The sequence below is a fragment of the Podarcis muralis genome, chromosome 7 (assembly GCF_964188315.1).
Source record: "Podarcis muralis chromosome 7, rPodMur119.hap1.1, whole genome shotgun sequence".
In the NCBI taxonomy this organism is placed as follows: Eukaryota; Metazoa; Chordata; class Lepidosauria; order Squamata; family Lacertidae; genus Podarcis; species Podarcis muralis.
The window spans coordinates 32,410,111-32,430,128 of NC_135661.1; the positions used below are offsets into that span (position 1 = coordinate 32,410,111).

General features: G+C 39.2%; 1 protein-coding gene across 2 annotated transcripts in view; it reads right to left on the reverse strand.

Annotated features, from left to right (window-relative positions):
* Nucleotides 1-20,018, reverse strand: part of URI1 (URI1 prefoldin like chaperone) — a 44,940-nt gene that overhangs the window by 13,901 nt on the left and 11,021 nt on the right. The window contains exons 2-4 of one of the 2 annotated variants that reach the window (XM_028740285.2): nt 12,907-12,941; nt 10,106-10,184; nt 7,633-7,768 (exon numbers count right to left, since the gene is read on the reverse strand). In XM_028740285.2, the coding sequence (XP_028596118.2) occupies nt 7,633-7,768; nt 10,106-10,184; nt 12,907-12,941 (250 nt within the window). The remainder of the gene's footprint in view (nt 1-7,632; nt 7,769-10,105; nt 10,185-12,906; nt 12,942-20,018) is intronic. The other variant, XM_028740286.2, reaches the window with a different exon arrangement.

The following is a 20,018-nucleotide window of genomic DNA, read 5'->3' on the forward strand; positions in this document are numbered from 1 at the left end:
TGTCAAGGTTAAGAAGCAGTTATAAAGAATGAGGGTACTATTCTTTGGAAAACCAAAATCTCATTTAAAAAAGAAATATGGAAATCAGTTTCACAAAACTTTGTCAAGTAAAATAGAAAGCTAGTCAAGACACCACTTGAATACAGCACCACTTGATATTAGTGATTTAAGGTAAACAGAAATCAAATTCTGAAACGTTTAGCTTATCAAATAGGTCTGTTTATAGTACGTCAAGAGTCAGGAATTGTTACAGGCTGTCAGAACATGTAAAGAAGCCAAGGTATTTATTCAAATTGCTTTTTGTATTTAACAAGGCTATACATTTTAACTCCGAGAAAGAAAATACTGAAAAACGTTTGAAGAGCAACTATTTAGGATGCCAAAGATGGAGAGGCCATAATGGCAGAAATGCCCAGTCTCATGCAAACAGCAGCAGATTACTGGAATCCATAATCACGTGTCCATGTGCACAGGTTCAAGATAGCAAGTATTGTTTAGGTTCTATTCACATTTTAAGAACTGGGGCGTCACAACCAAAGCCACCTGAAACAAAATATCTTTGTCCTATGTTACAATGTAACAAAACTACAATCGTAGTTGCCGGATCCTGCACCTACGTGCATGTTTGTTTGCTCTGAACAACACTAATGCAAATACAAATCTATGTGGGACTGAAGTTGCTGCACAATAGGAAGAATTAAATGGTAGAATTCAGGACTGTACCACTTTTGACTGCAGTGGGGTGAGTATGTCATATTTCTAAATATTTCCACATATGCTACAGCATGTGGGAGAGCATAAAACAAAAGATGACTCCCGCTTTCCACACTCCTGTCTGAAGTGGTACAGTCTATAATTTTAGGACTGTTGCCTCTTCCTATGTGCAGAATGGCATTTAAGTCAACTTGTAACTGAACAATCATGCATAAAATATGCCATCAGTAGATCCAGGGGCTTATTTAAAAGGGCAGAGGCATTCATGGAGTGGCCTTCAATTCAGATGGGGTCAGAGCACAGGGAATGGGGTTAATTCTTTTCCCCACATGGCTTTCTCAATCACGGCTCAATTTGAGCTGCTATTTGCCTCATGTAGGTGGGTGGGGCGGGACACAGGTACTGTATGGCCGAGTACTTATATGCCATCCTCACCTCCCAAGAGACAAATAGCAGCTCCACTAGTGGAGTGAGATTCAAAAAACAGATAATTGCTCCCACACTGCTATGGCCTCCATTTGAGCTGGGAGTCCCAGAAGCTGCCATTTGAGGAGGAGGAGGAGGAGGAGGAGGAGGAGGAGATCAGGAATGCCAAAATTCTAACAGTGATGCTTAAGAGAATCTGTAACTGCTTGTATTTACAGGACCTTTCTGTAGTTTTACATTACTCTATTATCTATGAAAAAGAAAGTATCTATGAAATCAAAGTTGGGGAACCTGTGGCCCTTCAGATGTTGATGGACTACAACTCCCAGAAACCACACCCAGCAGAGCCAATGGCCAGAGATGGTGAGAATTTAGTTCAGCAACTGGTAGGCCACAAGTTGCACATCCTAGCAGTAAATAAAGCAAGTCCAAGAGCCAGTGAGCGAGTCTTCAAAGTGCTTTCCTCTTCTGATACTGATGTTCAAACTACGTAAAATCTTTTTTTAAAGACTGCATTGAAGATTGCTATCTGATTTTGTCACCTTTGATAATCTTGGGAAACAGTGGCCTGGCTTTCAGGTGGATTCTGTTGGCTCTGCAATATTTTGGAAATCCAGCAAAGAAAACAAGCAGCTCAGCCTCACAGATGAGAAACAATGCTTAAAAATCAATTAGTTTAATTAATTAATTTCACATAGCAGAAAAACTGCAGCATTGGCAGGACACCGATGCCTTTTTGTTTAAGGTTACTAATGAATTATGAAAGCAATGACGAAAGAAATGTGTCACAGTCTCTAGGCTTCTATTGCACTCATGTATACATCAAGCAGCAGAGTTCACTTCACAGTGCTGAAATATCCACAACCCTGATGGATTTTAATATGGCAACCCAGTCAATCCAAGTGTGTTCCTGCTTCACATGGCCTGCCTGATCCACAGGGCCCTAAAACCCAGCCCAACATGTTCAGTCCCACTGCATGAGATCTGTATTACAAACATTTGGCTTCACACATACATATCTAATTAAGAAGGAAATGTTGTTTGATAACGGTTGTAAGAAAGTAGCTAGTCACTGGTTCTCTTAAACTCATTTGCATGCTGAACCTGATTCTACTAATATACAGACCCTGTGAAAGAGTCCAGAGCACTGTCTAGTTTGGAATCAGATTCAGTTCAGTGGCCTGATGAGGTGAGCACAGTGCTTGGAAGAGTAATGAAAAACTGTAAAAAAAGAAGAAGACAAAAATCTAAAATTGTTATACCACTCAACTTTGATCAATAGCCAAAATATAGTCGGCATATAATTTTTAATCTGTGGAATTAAAACTCAAGTCTTTTGATCAGTCCATCACGATTAAGGTTTTTCATGGGCATGAGACATTGCCTGTCCCTTGAAAACTTGAAAAACAGGGTGTAAAATTCCTTAAATAAATAAATAAATAGCACCCATATCAAATCTCAATCAGTTAATAACTGCAATAGACCAATCTGATACAGAAATTGTTTAAGAAAACTGGACTGGCTTTGCTTGCTTGGTTCTTTCCTTCTGAATATAGAAGACCTATCTGCAAAGTGAATTAAAGCGATATTACAGTGCGTTGGTTGAAAAACTTGAAATGTATGAATTTCCTCCATCAGAAATATTTAGTGTGAATATCTTATAGCTTCTCTCTATTTTATAATTTTCCTATGCAACTGGTATTTTGAGAATAAACTGTCCTCAGTCATGCCATTATACTGCACAAAAGAGAACTCACCACACACATCGTCAAGGCACAATGTATAGCGTAAAAACATGCTAATGCAGCTTTTGGCTGGAGATGCAATTGTGGTCTTCAGTGAGAGTTGGAAAAAATGTAATGAGAGCATTGTTTACCCTAATATGTTGGAGGTGGAGGGCAACACGTCGTGGAGGTACTAAGTCATCAGCAAGAGCTGTTAATTTGACATGTGGGTGTTAAGGCACAGTAAAGAAGTTTCCTTTAATGCAACTTGTTATTTTCTTGCTTTTAAGGGATTGTGTAGGAGGATTTGGCACCTAAGTAACTTTATCTGGGTTTTAACAAAGCTTTTGTTGGGGGTCTTCAGTATACATTTGAAGAATATTAAAAGCAGTATTTACCTAATAGATTATAATTAGATACTGAGAACAAATACGATTTGCAAGTATGATTTGTAGCTTTGAAAGATTATTTGCTAGCAACCTTCTGTTCTGATCAGGCATTATATCAGAGCTCCACTCTGTGTCAAGATTCAAAGGAACAAACATTCCTTTTTGGATATTATTGAGAGTTTACATGTTTCTGAATGCACTAAGGATGATTTATTTGTCCCTTTAGAAGCAGTTTCTCTCTCATATCCATATCCATACATACACATGTGGGGGGCATATACAGTGGTACCTCAGGTTACATATGCTTCAGGTTACATACACTTCAGGTTACACACTCTGCTAACCCAGAAATAGTGCTTCAAGTTAAAAACTTTGCTTCAGGATGAGAACAGAAATCGTGCTCCGGCGGCGCGGCAGCAGTGGGAGGCCCCATTAGCTAAAGTGGTGCTTCAGGTTAATAACAGTTTCAGGTTAAGAACAGACCTCCGGAACGAATTAAGTACTTAACCCGAGGTACCACTGTATGCATGCAGTAATGCATACACTTTTAAAAAGCTTTCTGATAATATGTTTCTTTTCATTTGCAGTCGACTAATTCCTTCAATCGTCATCATCATGATCCAGGCATTTGGAGTTTTCTTTTTAGTGAAATGTAAGCAATTTTTACCCAAAGGTGAACCAACTTTCACACATTACAATAAATGACAAGTTCCATTACCTGAGAGATGGGCAAGTGGAGGTGGGCAGCTAAGAACATACAAAGAGCTCTGCTGTCCACGTAGCCTAGAATCCTGATTTACACAATGGCCAAACAGATGCTTCCAGAAAGCCTTCCGGCAGGTCAAACAGGTCCTGCCCTGCTCATTCACTTACAATTGTATAAGCTTACAATTCAGGACATTCAAACAAGACAGAGTTCAGGTGCATCTATAACTAATACAGTATCAAATCAGCAGACCTGTAAATGCCTCACCCTCACCCTCCAGGAAACACACAGCATTGATGTATATTGCTTTTACAACTCTCACCCCAGCATCACCTGCCATCAGCATAAGTCACTCAGGTGGCTCTTACACTACCAGCAAATTCCCCGCCCCCAAGTTCTCAACCTGGACCTTGCTCTCTGAGAAGTCTGCCCCCTCACAGTCAAGGGAACCTGAGTTATCAGACAGCAGAGGGGCCGCTGTCACCAAATCTATTACTAGGCTTCCCTCCCCAGTGTTGTCTAAACACTCCACTTCCATCCCGGGGGCCTACCTACCACTCCCTAGCAACAAAGCAACACCACATGTGGCAATATCAAAGCATTTATTGGAGAGCATCTGGGACAGAGGATCTCCTAAAAGGAAAAGCCAACATGCGTTGGATTGTTGGCTAGTCGCTCCAGCAAGATGTGTACCTTGGATAAGGGCTTGATAGACAGCAGTACAGGAAGTACAGTGTTTCTGATAGCACCAACCCCATGCTGGGGACTCTTTAACCAATTGTGCAACACTGTGTCACAGGGTTTGTAAGCGTGCAAAAGCTGTCTAGAGCAAGTGGGCTAATGATCTCATGGAGCTGGGAGCATTTTGGTCACTGCTGCTGGTCTTAGGTGGGATGACTCCCTTGTGGTCAGCACAGAATGGGACATGGAGAGAGGTCTGTGGAGAGGGAAGTGGGAAAGAGAGAGAGTACTGAGAAACAGCAGCTGAAGCACATAGTCACTGAACCTGGATGGACAGTAGTTTTTTGTCTACGAAGTAGGAAGTCAGTTAGAAAAGTGAATAGGATCACCTGAGGCTCTGCCAGTGCTGATGTCTGTTTCCTCCCTCCCCATGGGTTGTAGTGGACACTGGGTTCAGCTCCATGCACCAGGGCTGTGAGCCTGCACAGCCAAGGTGTTAACGACTGTTTGACCATCAGTGGCAATGGGTGGACTGGATCACCTGGCCTGTACCAACAGAGAGCTTACCTGCCTGTGTCACCAAGTGACTCCCCTAGTGTGGGGACACTAACTTCCCACTGTTGCTGGGGGAGGGGGGAATGTCAGAGGGGAAAGTTCAGAAGATGCTATTTTCAAACATATCAAAGGGGGCAAGACATGCTCCCTTTCTTACCTGTGTGGTGTGCTTCATCCTGAAACCCACACAGATTTTGCAACGGCATGTTGGGGTTCTAAGATAAAAAGTGTTTGCAGTGTGCTTAAGTTTCCCTCTGTGTTCTGAGGCCAGCTGTTTGCTGTGAAGTATGTTTTCTGCATAGTTTCCTATCATCAGAAATGACTCTTGGAGCTCCAAATGCGTACAACATGGGAGTCAGAGACACATAGCTCCATGCTGTGTGCCTTATCATCTGTGGAGTCACTTCTCTTTGTAGGGTTTATATACTGGTGGTGATGTGCTGTCACTGGGTGCTGCGTTACACCATATCCTATGCAATGTTGAGGCCAGGAAGCAGGATGGCTTTCCCCCCATTCATCCTGCCAGACTATTTGCACCAGGGCTGGTATAAACTGTTATTATTGGTATAAACTGTTATAATTGCCACAGAGGCTTCTAAGCAGTTTACAAATATAAAAGCGATTACAAAAATAGAAACATTCAATTTAAAAACACAATAAAAGAATTCCTTCAGAACATTAAAATAAACACCCACAGTTAAAATGTACAATAAAACAAGCCAATTAGAACAGCACAACAATTAGGACCAGTTGAAACAGCAATAAAAGAAAGAGGCTCAGATCAGTGGATGCTTATCTAAACAGGTATGTCTTCAAGAGCTGGCCGAATGCCTATACTGAGGTACCTTTTAGCATAGAGAGAATTTCACAACATTGGTGAAAAAGTCCTCCTCTGTGTTACCACAAGCCAATAACCAACAGCCTATGGCAAAATTAACAAGTTCCATTAGTGCCCTTACCAAGCAATGGAGGGAAAGTCCAGGTCTTTCAGATAACCTGGCTCAAGGCTGTTTAGGGCTTTATATGGAAGTAGCAGAACCTTAAAGCTGGATAGGTAGTTAAGCAGCAGCTATGCAGATCTGATTGCACTGGGATGTTATGTGCTTGCAAAGAGGCACCTCTGACCATCTAAGCTGCAGCATTCTGGACATCTGACGATAAGATTGAAGATAAATAGGATACAATGAAAATGTTCCATCCTTGTACCACCCATGTTCTACCTATAATTCCATCCTGTTTTAGCTGTTCAGCCTGTATATCATTCATGCTAGTGGTATATCTCAAGTTCTGCCAGCACTGCAGGGCTTTCACAAATTCTGTTTTTCTGTTTGCCGGTGTGCTTTCAGTATAGGTTGTGCCCATAATACTGTTATAAAACCATTATAAAGCCTCATAATTCTTATAGTCTATAGACTGCTTCTTTCTTAAAAGAAGAGAATGTTAACAATGAACAATTCTTTGAGAGACAAAGGATCAAATTCAGGATGAAGAGATCAAACTTTTATCTGCCTGGAATAATTTTATTTATGGTGAATTTAAAAAAAATACATTTCAATGCAGCTTTTCTTTAAGAGAAGAACCAAGATGTCCTACAAAAATTAAAACAATCTAGAATGCCCCCAACCATACATAAGATACAGAAGCAGTATAATAAATGAAAACAGATCATATAAAAATCCTATTTCATGATCCTTCATTTTACGCCAGTCAATTTTGTGTAGAGAAAGGAGACCAAGGTGATAAAGGGTCTGGAAACAGTTGATGGCAGTGAATATGTTTAGCCTGGAGAAGACAGGACTGAGAGGTGACACGAGAGCTATCTTCAAATATCTGAAGCAATGTCACATAGAAGATGGAACAAGCTCACTTTCTACTGCTCCAGAGGGGAGCAACCAAACCAAGGGATTCAAATTACCAGAAAGATTAACTTTATGATGGTAAAAGTTGTTTGACAATGGAATGGACTACCTCAAAAGGTGGTGGACTCTCCTTCACTTGATATTTTTAAGCATGGCTTGGATGGCCATCTGTCAGGGATTCTTTAACTGTGATTCCGGAAATGCAGGGGATTGGAATAGATGACCCTTGAGGTCGCTTCCAATTCTATAATTCTATGATTCTATGACTATGCCAATATTTGTATTGAAGGCTGCCTACTGTAATTTACAGTTGAGAAGTATTACAATACTATATGTTAATGCAATCAGTATTGCCATTTCATGATTTCATTTGAAGCATTGCATCATAAGTTCATTCTGATGTGCACACCCTGAAGTTCGATTATGCAGTAATTTGCAAAGCTAAAGTTCTTTTATTTTAATTTGTTACACGTTAACACAATAAAGCACTCCTTTTTAAACTTTTCATTTAGACCTTTTCTGAACCACACCTCAACATGAGATTTTAATGATTTTCTCGATCTTAGTAAGATACTTACGTTTTTTTCTGTGCTCCACTAGACTGCTGGCCTGCTTTGCTGAACATTTTGCAAACCAGTTGTCTCCAAGAAGAACTGTGATCTCATTAGTGTGAACCAGTCTTCCTGGCATGAAAGCAAGGGGACCAAAAGGTACCTGTCAGAAGAACAAAGCAATGGTAAAGAAGATGAAAGGAAGTCTACCTTGTGCAATACTAAGAAACATCCTGTCCTGTATCTCATCAATGGCTAGTACGAGAGCTTGCTGGCAGTCTTAAAGCTTCAGGATACCAATTGGCAGTCATGGTATAATGTAAGATTTTAATTAATCAATGACAGTGTTAATTAATCCCTAGCTTTTATGACTGTCTAATTATTTTTTATCCATGTTTTATCATTAGCTACCCTCACATCATTTGGCACCAAGATCCAGATCAACTGCACCACAAATATAGAGTCTGCTCAAACTTACAAAGTCAGGTCTAGGGAGCCAATCATGTTCAGACATAAGAGCATAGTTAAGAGCCTGCTGGATCAGGCCAACTGCCCATTTAGTTCTGACCAACCAGATGCCCATGGGAAGCCCGAAAGCAAGAACTGAGTGCAATAGCACTCTCCATAATTGTGATTCCCAAAAACTGGCATTCAGAAGCATGATATCTCCAACAGTAGAAGTAGAACATAGCCAGGCATGTTTGAAGTTACAGGAGCATCTACTTAGCCAACAACCTTTTCCACGCGAGAAAGCTGGCACCTAGAAGAGACACTGGTTTCTCAGAAACTGGACATAAAATTAACTTTTAAATGGATTCATATGAGCAAACCGTTTAATGCAGATCTACCAACATCCAATGTACTGCTCTCTTGGAAGGTGGATGACAAGAGCAAGTCAGGAGTCAGGGGGTGGTTGGACTTGGTAACAGCAAGGATTGGTCTGGGTCCTAACAATCACTCTTAAATCTTACAGGACAATAATGAAACTGACCAAGCAATCGGTGTATGGTGGTGGGGACTCTTAGGGCCATAATAACTTCCGTTTATTTTATATTATCAAGCAAGCAGGTCTCAGTTTCAGCTAATTTTGTAGTAAACGAGAACAAAAGTCTTTCCATGGAAACTTCTTTAATGCAACACAATGACAAGAGCTCATTATTGTTATTATTGTTGTTATTATTATTTAAATATAGCTTGCTTTTATGTTCTCAGATGAGTTGCACCATAAAACCAGGAAGTAAATTAAGGACACATGATGTGTGCACATTGCTGAGTCATGAAATTGACATTATCTTCTAATGTTCCATCCATTAGCATTTTAGTTATGAATCCTCAAGGTAGAGAATGTTATGTGTCATTACTAACATCTTGAGTTCTGTGATTACACTGAAATACTGAATTTGAAATCTTTGACAATTAGTCCAAATTCAAAAGCATACAGATCCCAACTAGAGTAAAAGTCCAACTGAGATATCCTAGGAACGGAAGGAACACGAAATACTCAGGAAATACGATTGCTTGCTTGCTTCTCCACCTCACAGGAAATTAGTGTGTATTGCAGGTTTAATTATAGGTTTCAATAAAATAAACAGGCTCTATCAAACGTGTTTGATTTTGTCTTAGTACGTCTGTCAAAAATTTGGAGATTATAATTTATTATAGATTTCAAGAAACAAGACAGGAATAGGAAAACATACATTTAAACACTGTCTATAATCAATCATTGCTAACTACAATACCTTCATTACTGTATTTATTTATTTATTAAACAGATCCTGCACCTTCCACAAAAGGAGCCCAGGGCAGCAAACATGTCAATACTAAAACAATTCCATTAAAACTTCTTTAAAATACCTTCTAAAAAACAGTTTAAAAACTCCTAAAAGCAATCACATACTCCCAAATTAATAATTTCAGGGTGAACAGGGACAGAACTTTCAACCATCAAATGTATGTGTAGACAGGAATGTTTTCAAATGTCTTCTAAAAGTTAATAGGGAGGGAGACTGGAGATTGACACACCTCACTAGGGAGGGCATTCCCTGTCACAGTTCTTCACCAACTGAACAATGCCTTGCCTAATTGGTCCCCCACCTTTGCAAGGGTTGGAATGGTCAGTCAGAGCCAATCCAAAGCAAGTGCAAATAGCTCTAGCACAGATATGATGTTCCAAATCTAACAACCTTTAGATGGTCACAAGCACTTCATGGGCTAATTGAATCCTTCTTGGAGCTAAGTGTTTAGTGCTAAGTGTTTAAATTATGTCTGCACCAGTGTTAACATTATACATCATTAGCTTAAATCATTGTCTGCAAACCCTAACCATGGTTGCATTGCACCAGGGTTGCCTATGGGAAGGGAAAGTGTGTGAAAAGGAGAAGGAAAAAAGCAGTGTACAAACCACAGGACAACTCCTGGTTAGCAGTTTGTGCAATGCTATCTGCAGTGGGCCATAATAAAAAGGGCTGCCTATAATTCCACTGAACTAAATAGTACCTACCATGATATCATAAGAGAGTCTGTCAGGCAATGTGCCAAGTCGTTCCTGAAGAGCTTCATAGTCACTCTCCACCTTCTTCCTGTTGGCAGAATTCAAACCATGTTACTTTCAAGAACAAGGTACATAAGTTTGCAAATTACTTTTCACTTGGGGTTTGAATATAAAAGCAGAGAGAGAAATTGCCATGGTTCAGAGAATGTAAAAATGGACCCTGTTGTGAATACTTTCAAGGCATTACTAAATTCCCTATTGTAAAATGGGTGTGTGAAAATAATGTGAACAATACCACAAATGTACATTGCCCATGCAGGGAAAACGATTCTTAGAAGACAGCTATCTTAAATATGATAGCGTAAGACCAAGTTCTATTGGGCTGCAATCCTATACCCATTTACCTGGGCGTAAACCCTACTGAATTCAATAGGACTTACTTTTGAGTAGAAGTATATATATATCTTGAGACAGAAAGACTTGTAGTTTGTGATTTGGGACTCATTTCTTAAGGATGGCATATCTGGCTGTTTTGGAGTTTTGATGTTTAAATCAATAGAATTACAAATGAATTTTAAAGGGGTTTGTGCAGGGAAGAGATAAAAGGTCTTCATTCTGTGCAACTGTTCTCTTTGCCTGGCATGATCACAACACAGTCTGCAAGGCAGTAAGAGACAACAACTGCAGTGAAAAGATGATGCTTAGCCCATTCAGCTAAAACCATTTACCTTGAGCCACAGCTTTGTGGATGGGTGCTGGGCACAGTGCCTATCAGGTCAATAGATTCCTTACTCTATACTTGTGCTTCCCTACTTATAAATATTTTAAACAAATAAAATAAAGTGACCACCTAGGTTACTAGTCTGAGGGAAGAAACAGGCAGATCATGATAAGGCCTTAACCAACACAACACAGAATCAGACATTCCCAGGAAATCAGATCTGTGACACTCCATCTGTAAAACTACGGGTACATTATTACAAAACTTAGAACTGAATACCTGAAAGGGATGGGAGTGGTAAGTTGCACAAAAGCCACAGTAACAGTGCTGTGCCTGCATGTGTGAGCAAGGCCCCCTTACCATATAGAGGAATATGTGGGGACCTTTAAAACTGTTGTTTTGAAAGTGCTTTTCAAAATATTTTATAGTGATATTTTATCCTGAGAATGTTTCTGGCTGTGTATGTCAAAATATTTGCAAAACTTATCTACCGTCCACTTTCTTGTGCATTTTGGTTGCCTGTTTGCATCCACTGTTGCCATGATCCACTACTGTTCTGAGTGAGAGATAGAGACCAGGGACAAAATCTCCTTCGCCCAAGCAAACATGGTGATGCCCCTGCCTTGCCACTTTACACTGGCAATTCCACTCCCTGATAGCACTGCATGTCAAGACTTTCATCCTATAGAACTCATTTCATGCAGCTATGCATAACCAGTTGGTGCAGCATAGGGATGCACATTCAGATGAGCACCCAATTTTAGAAAGGAGCAGAGGAAACTGATTTATGGAAGACCACTCTATTGGTCCATCTAGCTCAGCCCTGTCAATTCTGAATGGATGTGACTCTTTCAGATTCTCAAGCAGAGATCTTTTTATTTTATAGTGGGCACCACTATAATATCCATTTTATTGGAAAATAATGTGGTTTCTGAATTTTAAACATTAGCAAAGCATAATAGTTTTAGACCATTTTCTACAAACCAATAGTCACAATTTAATATGATGAGGTGTAAAGATGGCCTTGATTCCCCTTTCCCCCCATTCTTCTTAACCATGGCTTGCAACTTATGTGCATTTAAACTATTTTTAAAAACCCAAACATTTTATTACACACACGAACTATAAATTATTTGCTCAGAGGTCTTTCGGGCATGAAGAAAAAGCCTCTTAAAATAAATTTAAAATATTATATGCTTGGTGGTGTATAACCAAAGTTTAATCTCTCCACTAAAAGGGGCAGTTGCTGTGATTTTGCAATAACCCTGCAGACAATAATCAAGAAGGCTCCTGTTGTTCTCTCCGTAAAATCCTGGTAAACGCAGCATGGATGTAGCATAATTTGGTATCTGTTAAGATCAAGTGTTATCTCTCTATAACTCATACAAAATCGTTCACCATTAAATATACCTTTTCCTGTCAGATACTTATATGAAACTTTCATTTACCCAAGATGGTTCCTATTAACTAAAAAAGCATCACATTAAATGAGCAACAAAGACAGGCCAGGGATAATATTTTAAGGGATAATAATCTCTCTGAAGTCTCACATTTACCTAAGGCTTTAAACTAATATATTTTCATTGCAATTGGATAAAATGGGAAAAGGCCATTATCTATCTTGAAGCCAATGGACCCCTTTATAAATTGCAGACCTGATTTTTCAAAGTTCTTCTTATCCACACGTTTTGGATACTTCCCAAGACCATTTCAGTGCCCAACCACACTGCATTTTACTGTCACTTTAGCTTTCTTGGAACAGAAACAAAAATATATAGTTGTGCTTTGTAGATTTATAGACTTAAGCCTTTCTATATGATTACTCTGGGTAGGGAAAGGCGGAATTAGTGTGTGTCTTTTTAAAGAGACATGCAGATTTAAAGTATTTTTATATAGTACGTTAGAGCATCACAGAAATGCAGAGGGTGCATTTCAATAAGCCAGGACAAGATCAAAATTATGTACCAAAATATAGCATTATTTGAATTTGGTCAATTTTCCAAAGACTATACGCATTGCACTTTTCTAAAGACACACGCAGAGTATTTTATTGGTATTTTAGGCATGCAAGCAAACATTTTTCACTTACCAGTGCTGAATTTTTTCTTGGCAGCTAGTGACCACCTGTCATTAAAACAGATAACTGCTCATGAAAAAACAAGGCTAAGCACACAGCTGCAAACTCAATGTTTCAGAAACTAGAGCAGACGCTTTACAGATCTGGTGGCGTCTCACTATACATTTTTATTTGTCAGCGCAAAGGCGCGCGAACGTTCGTTCTTAAGCAGCCCACTTTATCACAATGCTCTAATCCAAACTGATAACCATAGAATAAATTACACCTTCCCCAACTCATATTTTGATACAATGCATGCTCCATAACGACGAGATGACACATGATACAAGATAAAACCAGTATTTTGTACAATCTACACATCTGTTTTCAATGTTACATGCTTTGCAGAATAAAGCAAATATAATTTATAAGAGGAGTGCATGTTTGCTGTTTGTTTAAAACAGAATCACCCACAAAAACATTTTTCTTCATTAATACAACTCTAAACTGTAATCTGACCTTCAGTTTCACCCTGGTGCAATAAACATCTGATTAATCATATAAAAAAACAATGTGAACTTTGATTACAATTTGAGAAACATAATATATACACATACACAAAAGTGAATATTATAACATCCATCAATTTACAGACTTCTGGGAAGAGGAATATTATTTAATCCAAAATACATTAGAAGACCAGGTTCTTGTCACTATTTAAACAATAAAAAAAACCCCACAAAACACATGAAAGTTTTAGATCCCACTATTTACACTACCAACATTTTAAAGCATTCAAATATGATAAACACATTCTGGGCTTTGAACACTAATAATAAATAATAATAGTAATGACAATACCCGAGTTCAAAACTCCCTCATAGTGACAAAGGAATCTATTCATATATACAAGGTATGGGAGGAGAGGGTTTTACCATTCCCTTTATTGTATCTTGGAGGTATAATGTATATATAAGAGCTGTTCCAGTTGTTCTCAAGATAGTGGGACACATTTGTGGAAGGAGAGAAGAGCATTTCTGGTATTCATCAAGCTAAATGCACACACAAAACCATACTTAAATTGTTAACAGTGTAAAGCTGCATTGCCTCTGAATAGTTTACAAAACAATGTGAACACAGGAGACGGAGTTACGATCCTTGTTGGTCAGTGAGTCATTATCTAATACAGGGGTTGCCAATGTAGTAACCTCCAGATGTTTTGGACAACAACCCCCATCAGGTCCAGCCAGCAAGGCCAATGGTCAGGGATGATGGGAGTTGTAGTCCATAACATCTGGAGGACACCACATTGACTACCCCAATCTAATAAATGCCTGTCTCACATAATGGTGACAGCAGCACTTTCTCAAGTACAAAATATTATATCATATGCTCCTGCGAAATGAGCTATCTACAAAACATAAATACAACTTTGAAGGAAGTTGGTAAGACTATACGCAACATATGAGAAACAACAGGTAATCAGTTGTGCTGAAAGGTCTTCGGCCCCTTAAAATGTGTGCATGCATCTAAAGACGCAATCAGGAATCGGACCACAACATGTAAGCAAGGGGCTTTACTCTTCCCCACCCCCCCCCCCCTGCACGGCAGCCCCCATAAAAATAATTTTCCCCATCTCCCAAACTGCTACAGTCAAACCTCGGTTCTCGAACGGCTCTGTTTTCAAACATTTCAGTTCCTGAACGCCAAAAACGCAGAAGTAAATGCTCTGGTTTTCGAACGTTTTTTGGAACCTGAACATCCAACGCAGCTTCCATTTTGAGTTTCCCTATTGAATTGAGGCTTCCGCTTTCAGTTTTCGGAAGTTGAATGGTATTCCAGAACGTTTTACGTTTGAAAACCGATGTCCCACTGTATTTTCACCCAGAGGGAAGTTACAGATTCAAATACAGTGGTACCTCGCAAGACGAATGCCTCGCAAGACGAAAAACTCGCAAGACGAAAGGGTTTTTGGTTTTTTGAGTTGCTTCGCAAGACGAATTTCCCTATGGGCTTGCTTTGCAAGACGAAAACGTCTTGCAAGTTTGTTTCCTTTTTCTTAAAACCGTTAATACCCAGGGTGCATTGCTTGAAGAGGTGCAGTTGCACGCGGTGTGGTAGCCTTTTTTGAGGTTTTTGAAGACTTTGGTGATTTTTGAAGCTTTTCCAAAACTTCTTTTGAAACCGTGCTTCGCAAGACGAAAAATTCGCAAGACGAAAAAACTCGCAGAACGAATTAATTTCATCTTGTGAGGCACCACTGTAGCTCCCTCAACTATTGTCTGTTAGGAACTGCAGGTGACACTTCTGAACATAGACAGGGACTCTTCAGCACTCTGAATCTCCTTCTTTCCATCGCAGTTCTTGTACCTCCACTCCCAAAATGCTTCTTCATAAGGTACGAAATGCTCCAGTAGCCAAAGCAATAAAAAGAAGGTATGTTCAGTAGAGGTAGTACAGAGTGTCCCAGCTAGGGAGCAGAAGGGTTTGCATATATGCAAATAGCTCTATGGACCACAGACTGTATATCAGAAGCAAACATATACCAATTTTACTCTGAGGATTGTGAAACCTCTGCATGTAGAAGGAACTTAATAAAGTAACTCATACTTATTTCCAATTTGAATATAGGGTTTCACAAATCATCTTTACAAATATTTGTTTCTCATGTACCCACAAACAAGCTAACATGTGAAAGCAACTACTGGGAACATTTGCCAGAAAAATAATGTTTTATCTTCAATGTTCCATGAAAGCACAGGTGCAGATGGTTTCTTTGTAAAGAGGGACTGATGGGGCTTGGCAAAACTATGAAGATTTGGCTTATATTCAGATACTCCAAGGTAGATTGTAGACTCAGCCTGAGTGAAGTTTGCACAATCCACTTAAAAATGTAAAGCAATATTACTTTCATAAAATCCCATCAATTTGTTGTAAACTTGTCATTTTTGTACATGAAGAGGCAGAAAGAATCATCCTATTCTATGCCACACACTATAAAAATTGCGTATCTGAAAACAAATGTAGCTGACATAGATGTGTTCTACTGTATTTAATTTCCCCCCTTCTAAAATCAGAGTTCCTTAATAGATTTTTTGGAAAAGAATGAGGCAACTATTCATTACTTCCAGCAGAATAAATCAAAATAAGAATTTAATGTCCTCAGATAAGAGCTGTTGTAGCTCATTGGTTGGTCTAGCATTGCTGCCAAGATAATAAACCACAATCTAGGAGGTTGCTGGTTCAAATCTTGCCTCAGTTGCAAGCCACTGACTCAATTTCAGACACCCTGTAAATGGATTTTAGGTTTATGCATTTCCTCCTCTCTCTCTTTTAGTGATTCACCATAACTTCTTCCATATAGTCAACCACAATATCGAAACTACGCAAACAATGGTTACCACAAACCATAGTTTGTCATAGCCAGTGTGGTTTCAGATTTGGATGGGGGAGAACTAGGGCGAACAACACTTACGGCAAACTAAATTCAGAATCAGGAAGTAAGTGCATGAAGAAATCAGAAAGTAGGTAGCATACAAACCCAGGTTTGAGAAATACTGATGCCACTGACTGGCAGTGGCTCTGCAGGGATTCAGGCAGGAGTCTCTCGCAGCCTCACCTGGAGATGCCATTGGGGACTGAGCCCGGGACATTCTGCATGCAGGATGGAAGCTCTGCTAGTGAGCTGTGGCCCTTCCTCCCTACCCCCCCCCCCGATCCTCCTCTTCCTCCCACTACACTGAATCAGCTCAGCCACATGGGAGCACACAGTAATGTTTTCTTGCTAGAGTGGCTTTTTCTTGCTACAGTGGTGATTTCAACTAAATACCAGGAAGAACTTTCTGACAGTAAGAGCTTCTTTGACAATGGAAGAGACTCTCAGAAGAGGTGGTGGACTCTCCTTCCTAGGAGGGTTTTAAACGGAGGTTGGATGGCCATCTGTCATGTATGATTCCTGCACTGCAGGGGGTTCGACTAGATAACCCTCGGGGTTCTTTCAAACTCTACAATTCTATGATTCTATGAAACTCAAAGTATATTCACAGCATGAATGAACTAGCTGATTTCTCGACATTATGGGGCTAGTAACACTGGCCTACCTTACAGGACTGTAATAAGGATTACTAGAATAATATGCTACATAAATACTGCCATTACTATTACTACTACTACTGTTATGGGCTCTATAATGAAAAGGTTTGGGATGTTGGCATTGAACAACACTAAAAATGTTTATGAAACCTTTTAAGAAAGTTCCAGCTCAAGTGCCCCACTTCCAGAAAGGGAAACAGGAAGCTTTCCATTCCCAATGCATGACTTTCCAAGCATGAAGTGAGCTAAAGGCACAAAAGCAAAAGCCCTGCAAACCGTGAAGTGCAGCGTGTTCATTAACCTCTACATGATAATCCTTTCGTAGCTGCATATTAACTAGTTACATATTCATAATCATTTACATTATTTAGAAGACCTTCTATGAAAATTTCCAGGCGATATCCATTAGCTACAATGTTAAAGGTTACTCAAGATAGTCTGCTTAATGTTTCCAGGAAGCTTTTTTTAATTAGTAAATATGTAAATTGGAAGCATATGCTTTTTTTTGCTTTTTTTAGTATTTTTTTTTTCCTTGGAAGAAAAAATGGGCCATCAGTAGAAAAGCACATGGACATATGCTGTTTTCATCAACCCTTAGCCCCTTAAGACAAAAATCAATAACACCAATCTATTTTAAATTTCATATTCTTCCTTTTGATATTTCCCATAAAGGGATATGGAAGAGCAGTCGGAAGAAAAATATGCCCCAGCCCCATCATAGAAGGTTGTCTTTCTACCAAGACAGAAGAATGGTTCATCGTCATTGACAGACTCCTTCCCAGTGCAAAAAAAGAAAAAAAGAAAAAAGGCTGTTTCAGGCTCGTCATCTATACACAATACAGTCTAATTACATACACATTTTCTGTGATGCATATCCCACTGAATTCAGTAGGGCCTACTCCTAGATACTCCTAGATAAGTATTCATAGGACTTGCAGCTTTGAGCATATTTAGTGCCTTAACACTATCACTACTATCACTCTCAAGTATGTACATAAAGAGCAAATTAAAAAGCAATGGGTAAAGTACATAGCAAAAAGCAGGGAGCAGCTACCATTGAAGAAAATGGCAGCTACATTTTTGCTCAACCCATCAGCTATCATGGTAGCATGGACACAATAATAAATTATATTCTGACTGGCAGGGTTCCTCCCTCCTGTAAAATGGCTCATGAAGCCACACTTGCTGAAATGTATGAAGTGATTTATTTGATTTTTTAATTCTACGTTTTCCTGAGGATTCAAGCACAGATTGCCTTAAAGGAGGAACATGAATCCAGGAGTCAGTACCCAAGAGTCCAGCCTGGTCTGTGACATACTTAAACTGAAATAGTGTTATACACATAGCCAGGGTTATTTGGTGGTGTGGGTATAGAAAAGCATTTAGAACTCCTGAGACAATTAGTGACCTCCAATTATCATGGTGTGCATGATCATAAAATACCTAACCATAATTTCAAATGAAATTTGTGATTGAGTCCCAAATAAATCTCAACTAGTTTAACAGCTTGTTTTGCGGGTAAAAGTTCAGTTTGGTGCCCAATGTCATATCCTTTGCTTGTAGGACAGCCTGCTTGAGAAGGATGTAATGGTTTTCAAACCATAGTTTTACCTAATGGTACAAGATCAAGTAGCTATTCAGAAATAGTAGTTAATGCTCAAGCATTGTGTTTGCAACAGAACCTAACTTATGTCTCCTCTTGGTATAAATGATATACAGTGGTACGTCTGTTTTCGAACAACTTAGTTCCAGAACAACTTGGAACCTGAATGCTGCAAACCCAGAAGTAGGTGTTCCGGTTTTCGAACTTTGCCCCGGAAGACGAACGTGCTCCTGAGCTTCCGTTTTTACTGTTGCGCAGCTCATTTGACTCCCCGCCCCATTGTAATTTAAGCCTTTTTCCTCCTGCTTCTGCTCTTGAGCTGCTCATTTGAGTCCCCACCATTGTAATGTAAGCCTTCCGTTTCTGATTGCAGTGTTCTGAGGTGATATTTGGTACTTTTGTTTTTGCATTTTTTTGCGTTTTTGTTTGTGTGGCTTTTTCATTTTTGTGACTGTGGCTTGTTTTTCGTTTTATGACTATCATCAGTGCAGGTAAGAAAAAAAATAATTTTAATTTTTATCATCTACAATACTGTCTTATTTATTTTATAGTACAGAACATTGACTATTGCTTTCATTTTATGGATCAATGGTCTTGTTAGATAGTAAAATTCATGTTAAATTGCTGTTTTAGGGGTTGTTTTTAAAAGTCTGGAACGTATTAATCCATTTGGCATTACTTTCTATGCGAAAGTGCGCCTTGGTTTTGGAATGCTTTGGTTTTGGAACAGACTTCCGGAATGGATTAAGTTTGAGAACCAAGGTACCATTGTATGTGCTTGCAAACATGAGATTATAGTGCTATATTTGAATACTGACATCTTTAAATAAAATGTACATTACCGTATTTACGCATACCTGATGCGTCATCAAATCTAATGCACACCTAAATTTTCAAAACCTTGAAACCAAAAAAGTATTTGCTGACAAATGTAAATGCATCATCAAATCTAATGTGCACCTGAATTTCTGTGATGTAATTTGGCCCAAAAAGGAGTGCATTACATTCAAGTAAATACGGTATTAACTATAAACACAGCAAACCTAGCATTATCCAGCACTAAACCAGAGGTAACCACTGTGGTGCCGTCCAAATGTTTTTTGGACTACAACTCCCATAAGCCCTGACCACCAGCCATACTATTAAAACAGAATACTGTACATGTTGATATGCATTTGAATGTGCAAATGAAACAAAGCCAGATAAGCATTTCTGCTCTGGGCCAACAAATAATATAATGAAATATAATTGTTCCTTCAGGTGTTGATTCAGAACAATATTCTTGTCCATACAACAACTGCACCTAGAGTTTTAAACATATCATTCTCTTTTTATCTATATTAATGCTGTTTAGGGGCCACAAGGGGGCACCATCATGTGAATCACCACCAATATATGTAAGCAATTGCCCAAGTTCTGTGTAACAACCACAATTTATCATCCAACTGCC